This window comes from Hylaeus anthracinus, unplaced genomic scaffold (assembly GCF_026225885.1).
Source record: "Hylaeus anthracinus isolate JK02 unplaced genomic scaffold, UHH_iyHylAnth1.0_haploid 4, whole genome shotgun sequence".
Lineage (NCBI taxonomy): Eukaryota > Metazoa > Arthropoda > Insecta > Hymenoptera > Colletidae > Hylaeus > Hylaeus anthracinus.
In genome coordinates this window covers 11,846,098-11,867,120 of record NW_026535289.1, presented here as the reverse complement: position 1 = coordinate 11,867,120, position 21,023 = coordinate 11,846,098, and the positions used below count along the sequence as shown (strand labels likewise).

Genomic DNA, 21,023 nt, shown 5'->3' with positions numbered 1-21,023 from the left:
GGAATCTTTTGGAAGAGGTTTGAGGATGTTTGGGAGCGATTGGGTAGATGATCGCTGAAATACGACAGTTTATCTCAGTGTCCATCGTGTTTATTTTTTCTAATGATGCGATGTTCGTATGGATTCTTCGTGAAACTTTGACTAGCATACTCAACCTCTAAAATTACTCGAAATACGACAATTTATCTCAGTATCTACCAATTTCGATCGCTAAATCACACGACATTCATGTTTATTTCCTTCCAGTGACGCATTCGTCTAGATCTTTTCATGATACCCATATTTATGTTTCTTCTTTGTGAAACTTTGACTAGCATACTCAAACTCTATAATGACACGAAGTACGGCAGCTTATCCCAGTGTCCATCGATTCCGTAACAGAGAATCGATATTATTGACAAATCAATTTATTTCTACTATTCCTAGTCTCATTGTCGAGTCATTCGGATGCGGGAAAATCTTCAGTTCGAAGTCTGCAGGAAAAGAAGACTTTCTATCGTTCCTCGTGAGCGACTCGAGAGCCTTGAATAAGGAAACTTTCACTGTCTGAAGTAAACACGAGTCTAAAACTGTTTAATGTCTTATTTTCTATCCGAGTTTCTGCTAGAATGATGAATGAGTTAAATTACAGGAATAATACCTCAACCTTCATTCATGAATAATTCCATTCAATTCATCAATTTCAAAAGTAGAAATTACGAAATTCGTCGAATCATATCGATAATTTCCTGGATCTATGTCAATATATACCAACATACAAAATCAACGTATTCGAGTATCCGATATAAACACACATTATAGAAAATAAAATTCATTCGGAACATTTGAATACATAACTTTCAAGCAAAGACGTTTCCCGGGTTCGGCGGCGTTCGAAATTGAGTTATAGGAGTTCGAATATTTCTGGTATTTTTCATTGTTACGCGGCTTGCATCAGAGGATTTGCGCCGGGCCGTTCGTCGCGCTGAAATACGATCCGTCGAGCGTTTATGGTAACGAGAGTACGCCGACTTTCAAATACGCGGTTGATTTACAACGTTCGATGGGTCGAAGCATCGCGATTTCGCGGTCTATTGTTTCCCGTGTTTCGTTCCTCGATCTTCGCCGCGATTCGTCGAGCACCGTGGCTGCGTACATTTTACGAGTCGACGGAAATTAGCGCGAAACGTTGAATTCCAGTTCACCGGGGACAATTGGCCCGACGCGGCGGTGACGTTACGCGTCGCTGTAATGCACCGTTAAAAGGGTGTGTTCTGGCATTCAACGGATGATCATTGAACAGAAGGTCACCCGTTCAGGAAAAGGTACAACGCGAGCCTCGGTACGGACGCCTGGGAGTGCGCTATGCGGCGCCGTTTACCATAACGCGCGCGATTATTAATTTCTGAATGTAACGCGAGAGAAAGTCGCGATGCTTTCTCGTTCGAGGATCGTACTCGAATTTGTGGCACGTAGAAGCGTTCGAAATTTAACACTCGGAGAGCGTCGGAGAGACTTTGATTTGATAAATATTAAATTTATCTGATTTTGATAATATTAAATTTGAAAAATATTAAATTATTCGTTTGTCCAGAATATCGTGCAAACATATTTGCGCGTAAAATTAAAACGATAGATTACTCGGTCGTTCGTGAAATATTTTGGAGATTATGAAGAAATTCGGGAGACACAGCGACGAAGTTCGAACCGTTACCGATTCCTCCGATTTTTGTTCGCAGCGGTCCGTGAAAAGGTCAACGACGAACAACGCCTGATCGAGAGCCGGTGGGCACGGCGGAGCCGAGAGAGGAGGCATACCGGTTGCGGCAGGTCACGTGGAACGGGTCTTAAGATGGCCTACATTATCCGGTGTTATCGGTGAGAGAAGGGTCGCATCGAGGAAGAAACGACGAGGGCAGTGCCGCGTGGCGGGCGTGGAGCGATAATAGCGGGATAAGAAGAAAAATGGGCCAAGCGTGGTGCAAGGAGAAGACCACCAAGGCTCAGGACTCCAAGTCGCCCTTGGATCGGGTCTTCGTCCGTTGCGCGCACCGGGTATGTGGATAAACATTCTCTATTTATCTTTGTTTCGCGTCGGATTCCAGATTCGAGATGCGACGGTCTCGGGAAGTCGTAAAAATCGCTCCGGGAGTAGCTTGAGCGACTGCGAATAATGCTTAGGGGTAGGAAGATATTCTCGTTGTGCTTTGAAAGAACCAAATTCTTCGAACGAGTACAAAATGTTGACTTGGGGGGCGGGGGATGAGATTAATTTTGATTTTAATCGAAATTTAGAGCGTTGAAAGAAAAATGAGGAATATTCATGTGTTATTGGTTAGGTAGAAATAGGTGAATTTATTTTTATTCGTTGAATAACGATCGATTATGTTTATTCGTCCAACGGTGTATCTTCGAAGCTGTTGATTCTTTATTTATATCAAAATTTTAAGCACTCAATGAGAAATAAAAAATATTCATACATTATTTATCGAATAAAATCAAGTAGATCTGTTTTTATTCGACGAATGATGTACATTCAACATCGTCTCGATTACGTTACACTCGAGCCACTACGCGTGTGACGTGGATTTATCATTGCGCATCAGGCACGAACTACTAATTTGGAATCCGAGACACGCGTATACGCGTGTAATTGCTAATTAACCGAGTGACGTGATGTACGCGAATTCGTGACGCTACCATCTGCAAAAAGTCGCGGAAGTCGCGTAAACGTGTACGTACCAACCGGGGATCCGTTTTGTTTGGGAACGTACGGTTCCAACTTCGGCCAGCCGATAACTCGATCGTTTCGCCGTTGAAGTGGCACGTATTTATGGAGTTAATAAACTCCCATTCTCCGATAACAAACATTTCACTCTGGCCTGAATACCGTTTTCCATTTTAATGTTTTAATTCATCGGCTGGCTAGCCCCTAGTAATCAGTGTTTTATTGTAATCGAATGGCGAACTCACGGGCCGCTTGAAAAACTCGATGTATTTGTTCCAGTTAATGCTCACTCGACTTTTATATATATATTATTTTTTCCAATGGGTCCGTAGCGACATTATTCCAATCGTTCCGGTTTCTTTCGATTCGTGGAAAATATCGTGGTTTACTAACGAGTCAAGAACAAATTTTACTTGACAAGTACCGTTATTAATTTTATCTTAAACCATAAAGGAGTTTTCTATATAAAAGTATGAGGGTTGGACTCAGCGATGTTCCATGTATTGAATCACTGTCACAGAAAGAGTTACAGTGTGTTCCTAAAAAAAATGTATACATACACAGTACGTATGATTATGACTTCAATTTTCATTCGAACATAATTAATATTCAAGTGGAAGAAGAAAAGAAATAACAGTGCATGTATTATTTAGGGACACTCTGTACACACATTAAGGTTCGATCCAAGAGATTTTACAATGTTTTAAAAAAATATATACAGAATGCACTGTTTGTAATTTATAAAGGACGTCTACCTACTTATGAAAACTTATCCATGGTATCGCGTGTGTTTCGTATCAAAAATTTAGTTTATTTGTTTATTTGTTAAGTTTATTTGTCAGTCTCTTCCACGTATTTAACGTCGGTCGAAACTTTAATGCACGAGTAACGAGCACGCTAATGAGTCGGCACACGTAACGTTCACCGTTACGTAACCCATCATGCGAAATGCAGAGCGGAATAATGGGTCCATTGCAAATGAAAAGTAATTAATTATCACGTGTTTCGCTTTGATTAGCGGCTCGAAGGAGCCACTGGGCGGTTTCGGGGGTGAGGTCGATACGTACTCGTTGTTTTCATGGTTTCGTGTAAACGCACCACGGGGCACGGTTACGTGATGAACACATTTGCGTTCAGCCGAGTTAGAAAAAGTCATTTGCACGGTGACCAACTTGTAACGAAAGTTTACGTAACCGTGGCCAACGTGACGTAATTTATACAGTACCACGTTACAGTAACATATTACACCATCATGTTGCAGTATCACGTTACACTATCATGTTAAAGTATCATGTTACAGTAACATGGTATTATAGTAACATTTTACAATAACACGGTATTACACTATCATGTTACAGTGACATGATACAATAACGTGGTATTACACTATCATATTACAGTAACATATTACAGTAACATATTACAGTAAAATTTTACAGTAACATGCTACAATAACATGTTACAGTATCGTGTTACACTGTCATGTAACACTATCATGTAACAGTATCGTGATAATTCTGGTCACAAGTTGATTATAAATGGTCACAAATTCTGGTCATAAGTTGTAATAATAAATTCCAGCAACGGAACGTGCTTATCGTTGGCATTCGAGCCTGTGCCGCCAGACGTTTACTCTTACATACCAAAAGCGTGAGTAAATGTTTTGTTCAAATACCAGAAATAGCTACGTTTTCTTATTGGAATTTACTAACCATGGGAAAATGATAACGAGCGTTGCTTTTTATATCAGCGGGTTCATGAATGAATTTTAATAAAAATAAATGAAGATTCAGGGACAGAAATAAGGTTACAGAATATTAGGATATAGAAAATGGCACTCATTTTTATATAATTGTGTTCATGAATGAATTTTAATAAAAATAGATGGAGATTCAGGGACAGAAATAAGGTTACAGAATATTAGGATATAGAAAATGGCACTCATTTTTATATAATTGCGTTCATGAATGAATTTCAATAAAAATAAATAGAGATTCACCTATTTCCCAAATACAATCTCAGTTTCATCAAATCTTGAAAAGTCTAACCGTCGCCAACATCCGTTACACGGCCGAAAATAAAATCAACACCTTCTCTATTGTCGCAATTCTGAACGGATCCCTTGGAGTCGAGCAGTTGACGTCTCTATCAACGAGAAAAACGTGAAAAACGATTGGTGGTTCAAAGGCGTCAGATTAGAATGCCTTCCTTAACGCGATGCGCATCGTCGAGTCGTCGCTAACACGTTAGAGGAAGAGTAGGTGGATCGGTGGAATCGTTCGGCGCGGCGAAAACAAGCGAGTGGGAACAGGTGGTGATCGATAGATCGCGGTTCGAGGCAACGGCGAGGGGGGCAGCCGGTGTTTCACGGGCTGTCCAGGATCAATTAGACGCGGCGCGATAAGTTCGCTGCTAAATGAGAAAACGCGGCGGCGCCGTCAAGGATTTACGGTTGCGCAAGAACCGACGAAGGAGGAAAAATCGAGCCCGAGGCCGGCACATGTTTATTAACTGTTCGCCAGCCTCACCTCCCCCGCCCCGTTTTTATCTGCCGCAGCCGGAAAACCGGGGAACGACCGCGACGATTTTTCTCCCAAACGTTTATTTATGCTTCCACCCTCTAGGATTCGAAAAGAGACTTTATGTACTCGTTTAATCCTAAGCGAGGACTCTTCGTCGGGTGTATACATAGTTTCCATATGAATTGTTTTATCAATGTGGAGAGTGGATAATTAACAGAAATATTTTGCTTTCTAAGGAGTTATTTATTGAGGTGGTTATGTGGTCGAAAAAAAATTATCGATTCATCTGACGAAATTAAATTTGATGTTAGGAATACGATGCGTAATTTGTCCGATCAAGAAAAAATTGAATAGCATTGATAAGTGAAGACGTAAACGTTGAAGAACCTCGGAACTTGTTTTTAAATACCGAACTTCCTTGTCACCGTTTCCAAACATTCAATATTCTAAAATCCGCTAATCGCGCTACGCGTACCAGCCGCGAATTCTCGAACAACACGCGTGACACTTTCGTCGGCCAGTTAGCGATTCCCCCGTTGCGAACTATAAATCGATTCCGTAATTGCTCGCATGTGTTTTCAGTGGCTATCGCCGGTGTCTCGGGCGAGAAACGCCTGCAGGCTGTCGCGGCCGTTAGTCATTCTTATATAATTCGCACTTAACGTTGCTAGCAGATGTCGCGGACCCAAGAAAAACTACTCGCCGCGTTAAAGGTTAATTACGCGTTCGTGCGCGCTACAAAACAAACTTTAATGTTGCAGTTTTTAATCGGATTGCGCGACGCTTCTGCCAGGCAAAACAGGAGCTTCCCGTGTCCTGGAAGAACTCCGGGAGTTTCTTGGACGATTTATGGGCCGCGTTCATTAACGCAATTCGTATGGCCTCCGAGGAAACGTTGCGCAAACTTCGGCCCCGACGAACGCTTCTCTTCCTGCGAGTTTAAAGCCCTTTCCCGGAAACATTCTTTTTTTAATCGGTTTAAACCAATTCCGCCTTGTGATCTATGCTTCGCGAATTCGCTGGACCGAGTCTTCTTCATCGCCGAGATTTTAATGTAAATGGGGAGGAGGGAGGATCGATAAATAAAGCAGCTTTGGTAATTCACGGACCGCGATTTTCTCGAATTCTTTGGAGGAAACTGTTAGTCCTTAGGCTCCTCGATTCTCAATTATTGGCAACTCTTGTATTGGAGGCATAATTTATACATTGTACGAGTTTGCTCGGAAAATAATTTTATTTCTTTGTTTGGACAAAAAAAGAAACGTTTTTTTTTTTAATATCTAAATATTGAATTATACAGGGTGTCCCAAAAATGTTGGAGGTCCTTGGAAGGGATGGTTCGGGGAGGTGACTTGAAGCAATTTTTTCCTCAGCGAAAATGTTGTCTGAGGCTTCGTTAAGAAGATATCAACAGAAAACCCCGACCAATCAGAGCGCATTGCCACGCCCACTGCTACCGCCCACCGGGGTACTCGCGCTCCGATTGGTCGAGGTCTTTCTGTTAATATCTTCTCAACGAAGCCTCGGACAACATTGTCGCTAAGGAAAAAGTTGTTCCGAATCAAAAAACGAACAAGTAAATGCAAGGACATACGCTCTACCAAGCTCAGAAGGCATAACTTCAGAACGATCTACTCGATCCGCTTTTCCTAGTTGCTATATCGATACCTAATAGCAGAGTATCGTCGAAGAAAACTGAAATTGCTATTCTCGCTGCATCTCCGATGAAAGGAACAGTGCAATCAAGTACCGCGACCTCGAATTGCTAAATTGCGTATCATCGACAGCTAGTAGTTACAACGTGTTTCGCGGTGATTCACGACAATCAGGAATAATTACACACTGTCAGCGACGTTAATAGAAATTAGATTTCCTTTTCAGCAAAGTTTCACACTCGGTCTCTACCAAACGCAGTAGGGACCATTTTTGGACAGCAATTTCTTACGAATTTTATTCTTATCCTACCTACTTTAAAGTTAATGAGACCAAAAAAAAAAATCGAATAATACAGTATTGATATAGTCGTCCCAAACACCGTGTATCTAAATATTACGAACCAATTTTTTTTTTTATTCAACTCTAACTTACGCTTCAAACCCCGTGCAGTACTTAATAAAAAAATAAAGAAAAAGCACACAAAGCGGAGCAATAGAAAGCAGACCAATGAAAGATTTATCGTTCATTCGGCGGTCGATATTTTTATTTAAATAGGAGTTTCTCCCCTTATCTCTGTTCTGTCAATTAAATTCAACCGGCTCGAAAATATCGACGAAAAAACAAATCCATAAAACGCGAGGGGCCGTTCCATTCATTTTAACAAAACGAACAGTCGATCGCAAATATTGGAGTAATTTTAACACGCACATTGCGAGCATACCTCTCCCCTCGTTCCCCTCGTGCCAGGCTCCAAAACTGGAACACGAGGGCCTCGAGCGACCAGAATCCCGTTTCGGCTTCTCGATTCTTTTCTTTCGCTCGGCACGATCGAGAAAGGCGGGCCACGAACGCGAATCGGAGCGAAGATAGTCACGATCCTATTCGAATAACACGCAACGAATGAAATTCTCATCGTGAAATTGGTTTCAATAATAATTCGTTAGACGAGTCGTACAGAAACGAAAGGAACAAAACGCGCGACTACGCACGTTCGAACGCCGGTCGATACCACGGACGAAGTAATGTTAAACAAAAAATCGACCGATCCGACTCGAGTGTCGCACAACGAGGAACGGGACATCGATCGACAAAACATTCTCGCTCGGCGAAACGGCCTAAATACTCTATTTTTCATCGGATATTTCGCTTTATCGCTTGATCTTCAACTTTTCGTTTCAACGAACGACGAACGACAATTTACTCGACTATTTTGCTCTTAATTAGAAATTTGTTTATTCGAATGTCGCGGCCATCTCCGAAGCGTGCTCGTGCAAAGCGTGCGATGCTTCTCGCGTGTAACTCGTGCGAAGTGCGAACGCCGGGCGCGATAAGGAGGCTGGCGAAGACCGGAAATGGCCGCACCCCGGGGCGATCGGAGGTTGTAGGTTTCGAGCAATCTTAACGCGTCCACGAAGATAACGGAGAATTAAAGGCGAACACGAAAACAACCGGCGCGAGTAGTATCTCCGCGAAACCATCGAGGCGTGTTTGACAACCTTTGTTTAATTTATCGATGCCAAGATTGCGGGTCGAACGTTATCCCTAAGTCATCCGCCATATTGGAACAGGAAAGGCGTGAACGAGTTCACGAATGAAGTTGGTGAAAGTGGACTGGCTTAATTGTCCCTAATTTGTACGAAGACGATTAAGCGACGATATTAATGGCATCATGAATAATGAAATCGATAAAATCGTGGTAGGGACATTTTACATTTAATATCAACCGAATTTAAAAAAATATTTGATTATGTTTGGATTTATGTTTGAAAAAAAAAAAAAAATGCAACAGGAACACAGTTTTCCTACAGTGATCTAAATTATTTATCGATTTCCTTTTACTGCTACGCTGGAGTTAAATAAATCTCGAAAAAGAAATAATAAAAAAGAACAAGATAAGCGACACGTAACGGGTAGTCGTAAAATCCTTAAGCTGAACGATCACCTGACGTCATGGCAATTCGCGACCGTCGTTCGTATCTCCTTGGATCGCGTCGAAAAGCGCTCGAGTCGACGGAGGATCTATCGAGATCCGACCTCGTTCGAATCATTAACAGAACACCGTTAACGCGTCGGCGACCATTACTGTTGCAAATATTGTCATCGTTTAACGTCCGAGATCTTGACGACTTTTATGACACCTGGACGATTACGCAAGCTAAAATGAAACATTTGCCTTTCAAATTTGCTCGTTGGAATTCTCCGAACGATTTTATTCGAGCACATTTGACCAACGAAGTTACGTATATAAAAATATATGTAAGACTAATTAAATATTTCGGTTTAATAAAATTGTGGTTCACTCTAGTATCCATGATAATAATTTCAGAAGAAGCAAAACAATTTTATCTTGGAATATCGTGTTTCACAATTTTATCTGCCAAGACATTAATCAGAGGTAATCATTTTTATTCACATAAGCGTATAGGTGAGTCAGTGATGTTTTTTCGTTTAATAAAATCGCAGGTCACTTTAGAATACATAATAATAATTATAAAAGAACAGAGGCTAATAATTTTCATACATTTATGCGTGTAAACGGGACAGTGCTGTCATTGTTTGGCTCAATTTGTTCCTAACGATTTTATCGAGACTTCGTTACACGTTTTGGCCTTCTGCAGACTTGATTAACGTTCACATCGTTACACTAAATGTATTTACATGGCAGTCGAACAACGTTACATCTGTTTACCGAAGTTTATTTCAGGAAACAACAATTTCAATTTGCAAATACGGTGGATGCGTATACGGCAGCAACGACAGCATGCCTCGCTTGATTTATCGTTCGTGTTCGAATACGTATGACGTTGATTAGTCGAAATTCGTGACACGATCAAGTTGCACGCGTTGATAGAAGTATCAGAGATTTATGCGCGTTTAGAGTACAGAAGCGATTAAAGCGTTGCAATTGACACCGAATTTTACCAGGCCTCGTCTAGAGCAACCTTTCCCAAACTTGTTTAGTCACTTCTTATCTCGCAACGTATTTACGGAACGTTTACATTCCTCTGTGGCTGCTTGACGTTTGCAATGAAGACCACGTAATTAACTCCGAGACACGATAAGGATAAAAATATGAGAAATTGCGAATTCCATCGAAGATTCCAAAGAGGCAACCAGAGATAGAAGCACGTTGTTCGAACGGACCATCGAGCTATTTAAGAAACGCTCACCCTCTCTGAGCGCTGGTTTTCGAGACAAATGGGGTTAAAATGCAAAAATTTCGAAGTCCTCGCGTCGACGAACCATTAATATTCACATTCAGATCCGAATAAGAGGAACAAGGAGGAAGAGGGACCTGTATTTTTCTCGTATGAATATTCATAGTTGCTAGTGCGATACTTTTTTCGGACGTCGAACGGTATCGAACGCACAGGAGTCGCAAGATGACGGTCCCGATCGAGGGAATAACCAAGCAAAACGAAATTCCATTTTTCTTTATTCACTTTAGGCGAAACGTCGATGTAAAACTTGACGACGTAAATTGTAAAGGAATTGCGATGTAATTCTATTGTGACATATGGAAACGAGGACTTCAACAATTCGTTCCCTAACCCCACTCGTTTCTAATACTAGTGATTATGTGTGCATAAAAGGGTGCCGTCAATTAGCCAGGCAGTCGAGACCTAGAATTCGAGACGCGACTCGTTAAAAAGTTGCGTTTCCACTTCTAGTTCTGTCCATACGTGTAGATATGCCAGTTTAGATATGGACACAGGCTTCGAGAACCAGGTTCTGGTTACACAAGACCTAACACAAGATAGTTGACCCAGACCTAACGTTACGAACGTGTAATATGAAACAGCGCGAGCAAGTAACGTGGGTGCGGTTCGTTCGAATTTTGCCGGTTAAAGAGTCGACTATGGTGGCCATTTTGGCGCACTACGGTGTCTTTTATTACTTCTTTCACTCCGAAGGTATATCTTGAGGATTTATCATGTGATAATTATACTGCGGATCTTTATGCATTTATAAGAAATTTAAAAGTGCAAGAAACTACAAAATGCAAACAATATGCGAGAATGTAAAGAAGATTGAAAGTAAAGTTCATGTTATGATATTTGCAGAATAAAATAAATTTCTGTTTAGGTTCAATTTTTTGTAGGCACGTTCGCGAACATTTTATTTTGCATAATGATCCGTAGTCTAGTAATAATACATTTGGAGATAATTTGAGATTTACGAATAATTTCCTTTTCTCAAACACGACGAGTGGTGCATTAAGTATCGAATTTTTATCGCGAATATAACATTTCCGGCTGGCTTTCAGGGATTTCCGACGACCGTTACGTTAAAATGTACGGCCCCAGTTTAGCGTCCTTGATATTCCGCGTCGCGACGGAAGATTTTCAGCGCAAACAGACGCCCCGTGTGCCCCGCATAAAAGACACACGTCCGTGTCCTTCCGGCGTAAAAAGAGCGGCGTTACTCACCTCTCCAGAAATACGCGACGTACGTGTTTATGCAATCTTCGTGTTACCGGGTAATAAGCACCAGATACGTCAGTCGCACGCGTGCGAAAGCTGCGCGCCTCCGCGACGTCGTTTCCCTCCCATCTTTCTCTAAAACTCCCCTTCGTCCTCTTTCCACCGGGCTGCAAGAAATATTAACACCTTCGGGACGTCGTACGGATTCAACCAATTCTCGATGAGATATACTTCGCGGGACCGGTAACAGGGCCGCCATTTTGAATAAAATAGGCGAACTCGGAGGACATTCACGTGGAAAGGTTTAAGTAGTATTTAGTCGCGATATTCTGCCGTGGAATGGCGTTTACGGCGTTAAACTTGAATCGAGGGATGAGGCAGACGGAGAAAGACACTAAAGTGCACCAAAATGGCCGTGCATTAAATAGTGGAGCCACCTATGTCTTCGAACCGTTTATATTTAGTTCATGTCGTTCGTTGAAAATCAAACTTTGTTGTACTAAATAGTTTCTTCTGTCTCTGTTAGTCCTTCAGAAATTTTATTAAAGTAGGTATTTCGTTCAAAATTTCGAGGATAGTTTTCGCCCCTTTGAACAAGAATATCACAGAATACAAAAAAATATTTGCGTAATATTTTTCCTCGTCGATATTCCTCGCCACTAATTATTATATTATAACCAGGTTTGGTCATTTCTAATGCAAGTTTCGATTTTGCACCGCCTCTGAAAACGTTATTTAATATAATTCAATATAAAGGAAATATAAATTATTTCACACTTTAAGCAATTATATCTAGAGCTATTCATATAAATTAACTAGAAATTATTTCATAGTTTTTAGTGCAAACATTATTTCGCACATTTCTCAATACAGCATACAAAAATCTGTTCGTTATTTGAAATTTGTGGAAACTCGTGGGAACGATTATTTCCCTCGCAAACGGTGTTTTCCGTTATCGACGCCAGGGAAGTCATCGAATTTGAAATATCTTCTACGTAGCTGTCTCTGTTTCAGTTTCATCGATCATCAGCTGACAAACATCCGCGACCGTTCGAAGGAATTAATCTTCCGCGCTACCAACATTGTGTAGCTTTCGTTGAACAGCGATTACGTAAAGCGAGGCAAGGTTTGCTCGCTGGTTCGCAGCGAAGTCGTTAATATTCTCCTCGCGTTGCCTTAATAATAAAATTGCTTTTCAAGCAACAATGTCAACGAGTCACCGTGTCACGGTCTTCGATGTTACGCGTCCCCAAGACTCCGAGCGCAGCTGTATTCGATTCGAAGCGTCCTCTTTATTAAGCCCGACGATGTTTCCTGAATATTATTTTAATTATCGTCGCAGAACTGTTACTGGCGTGTTGCCGTGACAAAACTTCTGTTTAAACTCTCTCAATTCTTCGCAACTCTTTTGTTGCGATATTTGGAGAACGGAATTCATTTAAACGATAATTTAATTTTTTTAAAGATACAGTTGTTACAGAACTCTTGAAAGTGTACAACAAGTTGCAGTAGCACGAATAAGTAGAACGTGGACAGTATTTTCCTCTCAGCATTAAATTTCTTTTCTCTCCTCGAAATGTATTACGTTACGGTTTAAATGCCCACATGATTTCTAGCGAACTGAATACAGATAACTGCATTAATATCGTCTCGTGACTCGTGCAGGTTCTCTTTTCTCCTCAGAATAGATAATGGCGACAGAAGGGTGTCTTTTTCTCACAGTGGTAATTGAATCTTTACCGAAGGCACGTAAAACGTCGTAGGAAGCTCGAGCAACCTACGTCGTTGAATTATTAATAGCCAGTGAAAGTTTCATTGTGTCTTTCCCTGGAAACCCGTAGAACGTGATCGGCAACACGGAAGAACGTAAAGTATTAATGATCGTCAGCTGGCCTCATAATACGTCGGACTGATTTAAGCTTCTTAGCACTTTTATCGGCACTAAACGCGACCCTCGACGAGCGCACGCCTCCCGGTCCTCGTGTTCGCTTCCGTCGCGGCGATCTTCGTAGACAGTTTCGGAGCAGCGTCGTTCGATAAACGAATAACCTTGACTCGGTGATTCGTTTCCCCAGAAAGCAACGTTGTTTCGATTTTCACTTGTGTTTTTTCATCTCCGTGTGTTTTTATTGAAATTCAAATTTCACGGAAATCAATAACATAATTGAAATTCAAATAGCGGCAGTTTAAATTTATCCACGGCGGAATTCAATCGCGAAAGCTGGAAATTTAATTTCCCGCTCAGAGTTTCTTGAATATTAATCGCTTTATTTCGACTGTCAACAATTTAATCCGTTACCGCTTCGGATTCCGCGGAAATCGTATTCGCGTTTTCGAGCCTTTGCTTTCTGAGAAATCTTTCGATGTTTTCTTTTTTTTTTTCTCTTTAGTATTATTAAATGATTCGCATGTAGGTCACACACCTTCTTCTTTGTTTACAACAGCGGATTCGATTTGGTCGGCGAAAATTCTTCTCCCGTGAACATTACGTTTAATATTCATCCCACGTTTCGACCTTACGTCAGGTCCTCTTCAGGAATAAATTAAATACATAATTCATACTCGCCTTCTTGCACTATCGTTTCGTTTGTTACGCCGTGTTAAAAATAAAATTAAAGGTCGGTGGTTGTAGCTAATACACTTCCTCTTAGAAAAAGACGAGTATCTACGCAAAGCTTCGTCTGGATTGAACAGAGATAAGGAAAGGGTTAAGGAAATCACAGCCAAATGGGGGCCATTTTTTCAACTGAGAAATCACGAACCCCCAATTTTTCGATTTTATTTTGTTATTGTATCAGCAAAGGAAACTAAGATTCGCCGAAGGAGAAGATCCAAAAAGTAGACGAATTCCATTCGCTGAAAGGCATAATCGGGGTCCATTTTTCCACCAGCATTCAACGATTTAATTCGACCGAGTCGCGTATCCCTCCAGCGAGATACCGAAAGTTGGTGGCTTCCCGGAACGATTGACTCGTGCTTTATGAAAATTTTACGAGCCCGCGTTTTCCAGCTCTTTTGAAATTTCTTCACGCTTCCCGGGTAAATAATAAAGTTTTACGACGGTAGGACTTATCGCTTTCGAGCGTTCCGCCGTCCGAATATCGCGCCACGAGACGACGACCGGGATCTCGAGTTCCATCGAGCGCGGCGTCTGAAAATATTGTCAGTTTCCTTGAGGATTGTGTAGCGTGGCGCTTAAACGGAACGTGGAATACGGGTTCTAGGAGGAATTCAGCCGCGGCGGTGCTCGAGATCGAGTGCCCGCACAATGGCACTCCTGGAAGAAATAACTCCTTCCCTCGATCGTCGAACGTAAACGTACCGCCTTGCTAATACCACGCGAGTTCGCTATTTTATTATTTTCTCGCGTCGCTTTGCCTTCGATGTTACCTCAAATTTTCTGGTATTTTTACGTAACCGCGTTGGACGTTTCTTCTGAAAAGGCTGATCGATTGTTTACGTTTCGTGGGGACCGTTTTGGAAATGGTAGAAATGGTAATTTGGAAAGAGGAATTGTTTTTGAGGATTGGAGTGCGTGTGAATTGGATTTAAGGGGTCAGTTAGGAAAATGGTAAAAATGGCACAAATGGTAAAAATGGTAATTTGGAAGGAGGAATTATTCTTGAGGATTGGAGTGGATGTGAATTGGATTTATGGGGTCAGTTATGGAAATGGTAAAAATGGTAATTTGGAAGCAGGAATTGTTCTTGAGCATTGCAGTGGTTATAACTTGGATTTATGGGTTCAGTTGTGGAAATGGTAAAAATGGTAATTTGGAAGGAGGAATTGTTCTTGACGATCGGAGTGGCTGTGAATGGGATTCATGGGGTCAATTATGGAAATGATAAAAATGGTAAAAATGGTAATTTGGAAGCAGGAATTGTTCTTGAGAATTGCAGTGGCTATGACTTGGATTTATGGGGCCAGTTGTTGAAATGGTACAAATGGTACAAATGGTAAAAATGGTAATTTGGAAGCTATTATACTCTAAATACCAATATTTCGAAGCAATATTTCAATCTTCGTTCCACCCATCGACACATAAAATTAATTTTTGGTAGTCACCATAAACGGGGACGACAGATTTCGGAACGACCTGGCTCGGTAACAGCGATGCATTTCGAGTTGACGACAATTTCCCGGTGACGTATCAAAACAATGCCTCTAATTCGAGAGCGTCGGCAACTGTGACGGTAATTTAATCGACGTAGCACAACTTTTAGCCCCGACGTCAGCCAGCGTGTGTCGCCCCCGCGGCAAACTTCCCCGACGAATTTGCAATGTAAACCTCCGCGGAACGACACGTGTACGATCTTCCTACGGACGCGACCGTGTTCCCAGCACGGGCTGTCGATAAAAATTCTTGCATTCAGGGCCCTTCACCCTCGGGCACCCTTACCACTGTGCCATTTCGTTGACGAGATTCTCGGGTTAAATTTCTTCGTGCTGGATCGAGCAACTGGATTTTACGAATCGATCTCTTGAATGCACATCTTGCATTTTATTTTATTTTTTATTTGTAATTTAAAAGGGAATTCGTGCTTTCGTGAGATTCATTGGAATTGGGGGTGGTTTTTGTTTGACATGGGGAGACAGTGCGTGGGTTCCTTTAGAAGGGGGCATGGTTCTCCAGAAGAGAGGTATATTTTTATTTACTTTTAAAGTGTTTGAATATAATTTTTGGCGGGCAAAATATTAACCCTTCTAATCGCAACACTGAACAGATAGGGAACTAAAGACACCGACTCGATCTTTAATAAAAGGATGATTTAAAACATGAATCAAAATAGGTACATAATTATTCCCAACATAGAAAATTTATAGAATCGAAGAATAAACGAAATAGATGAACGTTAAAATTCATACGAATAATATTTACTCTTCTAGCTGCAATACTGATCACCTAGAAAAACATGAGAATACCTCGTGCAATTCTTACATATGAAATAATGTAGAATATGAATCAAACTAAGAATTATGTAATTATCCCCAACGTACAAAATAAAAGAATTGAACAAACGTTAAAGAATAAAAATAGGAGAATCCGAGCCTGGGAAAAGATTCTTTTCCCACAATGTATGTTAATTAAATCAAACGGTCGAGTTGCCCCGCGGAAGGAAGTCCGTTCTCGCGTTTCGACGACCGATCATAAAGTCGATGGAGCGTTATAAAGTCAAAAAAGATGGTTCGCAGTCGGCGTTGCACGCAAAGATACGGTTATTACCCGCAGGGTGCGGGAACTTTGAAATATTCAGCGGCCTGGCGGCGCGGCCCGGTATGAATATAATTCCGGGCATTGTCCCACAAAAATTGATTCCTTCACGCGTGTCAGCGTGTCACCCTAACAAACATGAAAGATTAAAATCCGCCGAAAGCCCGCAATCCCCTGCGCCCACGGTCGAAATTAAATTGGACTTACAGGTGGCATAGACGGACGGACAAGGATCATTTAAATTTTAAAGTGCCCCGCGTGCCTGTCGCGAAATTCGAGCCAGTGGTCCTCATTTCCGCTCCCGTTCCTGCCATTTCTCAGAACAATCGAGAAACATCAGCAAACTGTACGGAAATTTCCGAGTGAACATTTTAAATAATTCACTGGCATCTATTATTAGTGAAGTGTATTTTAATTACATTGTATTTTCATTATACCTGTATTCCTGTTATTAAATGAAATTATTCGATTCGAGCTACAGGAAGTAATTCCTTGAATACTTTAAAAAACAGAAACTGGTTCCTATTATTCTCTTATAGAATTGCATTTCGATTATAATTATATTTTTCTTTTTGAAGAAATCACTATGAGTTACAATGATGTAATTCCTTCAATCGTTTGGGAAACATACATGTGCTGAAATATTTCTCGAGCGAATTCGCAAAAATTCTTAGCAACGAGTGAATATTTCTGTAAATAATTAAAAGAAAAGAATTAAGATGAACAGTATCTCTGACAGTATTTTAACATATCGCCCGAAGAAACTTTCGACTACCCCGACCAACATTCCCGCTCTTCTAAATAAATAATATCTTCTAATTTATCGATCCCCCAGCTTCGTACTTCGCCGAACGCCCCAACGTTTCGTCAAACACGCGCGGTGGCCCTCTCTCGACGAATCTGCAACGATGTATCACCTCGCAAAGTTTGTACTGGAAAACCGCATGCACAGGAAACAGAACAGAGTCGCGCTCGCGTCGAAGGATTGCGCAATCAGCGCGACTCGCGTACCCAGCCCGCGAGAGTTGCATAATTCCCTTTTGTGTCTTCTCGGCTGGCACGAAAACACAGTTGCACGCGAGCACACAGTTCTGCCCGGCGTAGAACAGGATTTCGTCGACCTTTAAACCATTTTCACCATTGATGACGCGGCCGTGAGGGAAACGGTGTCAGCTTTTCCTTCGCGTCCGAAGCCAGGTTTCTCCGTCGGCAGGAAACAAACATCTCGCAATTCAAGATCTCCCAGGACCTTGAAGATAAATCCTACGGAGCCGACGCGAGGAACGATACACACGCCTTGGTTCCCGGAATGTTGCTCTTTTTACATTCGATTCTGCGGCGTGAAGTTTCTCGATAGCGATGGGGAAGCGTTAGTTTTTAACAGAAGGACGTCGAAATTTTTAATTGTTTTCTGATAGCATTCGTGAGTGAGTGAGAATAAACAGGGTTACGTGCACTTTTTGGTCCACTAAAAATGGAACACGTTGCAATTGAATTATCATACACAGTGGAAACATCAAACCAGTGATGAGCAAAACCCTAGACTTCGACTATCTTCAGCATGCAACTCGCTAAAAATGATAATAAAAGAATACAAAAATTCCATGCAAAATTCCACTCGCTAATTTCTCCGTACATCAGAACGGTATCTTCAGCCTGTCAACCAGAAACTAGAGGCCAAGAAAGTAATTTCGAAAAAGTGCACCGATGACGCTTTTTCGAACGAGTTTCTCCCCCGATCGGTCCTCGCGTCTCGTTTAAATCTCCCGCGCGTCGGAGGGGACCGGAAGAAGCCCGCGTAATTTTCTTCCGCGTCGTTGCGCCTGAAATATTCCTCGCTGGCATCAGCTCCTTCTCCTGTTCGCCCCGCGCGTGATTACACGGTGAGTCGGGTTGCAACCGACGCAGAGCTGGTCCGGGAGGACCGAGCACCGCACGTAGACAAGTCATTAACAACTAGGATCGCCGGGCGTCCTTCTCAGACCATCGGGAATCCGGAGCCAATTTCCTACAAAGACACGACACGGAAGAAGGATCGAACGATCCATCGACGCGAGTCGATTAAGCTAATTCGGGGCTACTCGCCTCGGGATCGTTCCGATCATCGATGGGATCGGAATCCACCTTATTTCGAGTTGTGAGAATTTTGCCAGCGACGAGATAAGAACGGGGGTGAAATTGGTGGTGAAAATTGGTTCACGGAGGGGATTTGTTAAGGAATGAGTTGATTAGAAAGGTGGATTTTAGTAAATTTCTGGCGAAGAACGGTGTTCAAGTTCAAGGTTGCAAGTTTAATTTGGCAGAAAAGTTGTGGTTTATCGGTAGAGGGGGATTGTATGAAGTGCAACTAAGTCTAATTTAGTTATCGATTCAAGCTAACATCGGAAAATTTTGTGAAGCAATCCAGTTGACACCCTTAATGAACCTGGCCACGTGACTCTCGCACGAGGCGTTTGTTAAATTTTCAAATCCTCCGATGTTAGCTCTGTAAAAGACTTGGAGCCTAACTTTGGAGTCCCATTTCTCCATTTATAACGCAGTTCAGTCGCGAACCTATTTTTGGTCAAAGTTAATGTAATTGCCTCGAATCGAGGGTACATTTAATTTAATCAGTATACAAATGACAAAAGCGACGGTTCCTATTCGTTCGCGCGATATTTCGCGTATAATATCGCCATCGGCGATGATAAACCATACCATTCGCAGTCGTTTGTCTAGCTTTCGTAGATTTCTATGGGGCTCGTTTTGTTTTCTTCGACGGCAGGTTCGTTCGTGCCGATAAAATATTATTGCGTGTTTAAATTCAGTCGCGAAACGACAAGCGTAAATTTCTGAACATCAATTACGTTAATTTGTGACACGAATATCGGAATCTACGAGGATGTTTTCCCCAACGAACGATCGATCCCCCTTTTCCATATTAAGAGCGCGCTCAACTCGAAATAAAATTATTTGATTTGTTGAGCGTTTACATTTGCTCACCTGTGGGCTCAAGATAAATTTGTATACGTTGATTCGTTAGCGAGTTCGATTTACGTTGCTCCGGAATTTTCTACTTGAAACTACAACATTCATAAATTGAACAATATTTCCGTGACTGAAGAGTCCATCCAAATAAATCAGATGATTTTGTTTCTGCGACGAAGTGTGTACCACCATGTTAGGAAAGTTTTTTTGAATGTATGTTGTCAGACAAAATGTACAAAAGTCGTGACCGAAACACTGCGGTTATCCAGTCGAGGTTTCTATTCCGTGTTTACATTTGACTCTAGTCATACGTAGAAAAGGACAGAGAGTTAAACAGAAAGAGCTCAGAGGAAAGGAAGTAGTCGTCAGAAGCGTATCAATCGGTTAGTGTCGTATTACTCACTCGCCGAGTCATCTTGCATTCATCCAGTGAATCCTGTCTTGCACTTATCCAATCTTTACTATACATCGTGTGCGACCGAACTAGAAGCCTGGCAACAGAGAAATAACTAAATCAATAAAAGTCTAGCAATCTGTCTAGATAAATCAATAATATGCTGAGTAGCACCCATCCAATAGTAATATTCTATCAAAATAAATATTCTTTCAAATCTCTCTCAAAATAAATATACTAATAGTTTCAATTTCTTTGTTTCAGATCTATCCAAGCCTAAAGGAAGAGGGCTCGGTTCTTGGGGGTGCGACGCAGAGAGTAACGAGGTAATTATTCAAACATTGAATATTATTTAAGTCAAGTAAAATCTTACGAAAGGAGGAGGAGGAGGAGGATTCCAAAAATTTTATCTATCCTTACGTGGAAGGTGCGAAGAATTGCCAAAATCGTCCTAACGTAATTAATGAACGCTTTCGCAAGCCACCGTATTTCAGAGTTAATCAGATGAAATCTAAACGACCCTACACATAGACGCGTCCTTTGGGCTCGGATAAACTTCCCCAAAGCGTATAGAACGTTTCTTCGATGAGGACGGTTCGCAAACGAAAGTCCCGAGGTATATCAGCGGTTAGGTACGTGTTCGTTTAAAATATCGCGGATAGGTACACAATTAAGTGGATCGGTGGGCTTGTTCGGGAGCTTTATCGGTGGCGCGTAGCAGGATTTAAGTGTCGTTTTTAAGAGGCGCGCCCGTTGGAAAGTTGCCCGCTCCTCGACTGGAATTGCGGCGCTGTTAATAACACCGAGGACGAGTACCAGCCGAGATAATAAGAATTCCGAATAGCTTGGCCCTGTGTCCATTAATTACACACTTTTATTCTCGTTTCTGCTTCTCTTTATGGGCCGGGAAGGAGTTCGTTTCGCGGTTGACGATCATAGATTGTACACTGTGTCCGAACGAATTCCGTTCGTTTCTGGTTAATGAAGCCTTTATGGCCGAAAATAAAACCGATTCCACGGCGTTCGGCGACAATAGAGACGGCGGAGAGCCATGAGACGGGTCTCGAAATGGGCGAAATGATTTCCAAGCGGAGAATGAGAAATACCCTATTTTATTTTATTTTATTTTATTTTTTATTTT

At 41.7% G+C, this 21,023-nt stretch overlaps 1 protein-coding gene and 1 long non-coding RNA gene across 3 annotated transcripts in view; one reads left to right on the top strand and one right to left on the bottom strand.

Annotated features, from left to right (window-relative positions):
* The window catches only part of LOC128894957 (uncharacterized), a 43,183-nt gene that overhangs the window by 4,191 nt on the left and 17,969 nt on the right, over nt 1–21,023 (top strand). For both annotated transcript variants that reach the window (XM_054157093.1, XM_054157091.1), the window contains exons 2-3: nt 1,719–2,034; nt 20,147–20,208. In XM_054157093.1, the coding sequence (XP_054013068.1) occupies nt 1,945–2,034; nt 20,147–20,208 (152 nt within the window). In that variant the 5' untranslated portion in view covers nt 1,719–1,944. The remainder of the gene's footprint in view (nt 1–1,718; nt 2,035–20,146; nt 20,209–21,023) is intronic.
* LOC128894982 (uncharacterized) overlaps nt 17,686–21,023 on the bottom strand; it is a 127,534-nt gene continuing 124,196 nt past the window's right edge. Inside the window, exon 3 of the long non-coding RNA XR_008461651.1 lies at nt 17,686–19,979. This is a non-coding gene — a long non-coding RNA (uncharacterized LOC128894982). The remainder of the gene's footprint in view (nt 19,980–21,023) is intronic.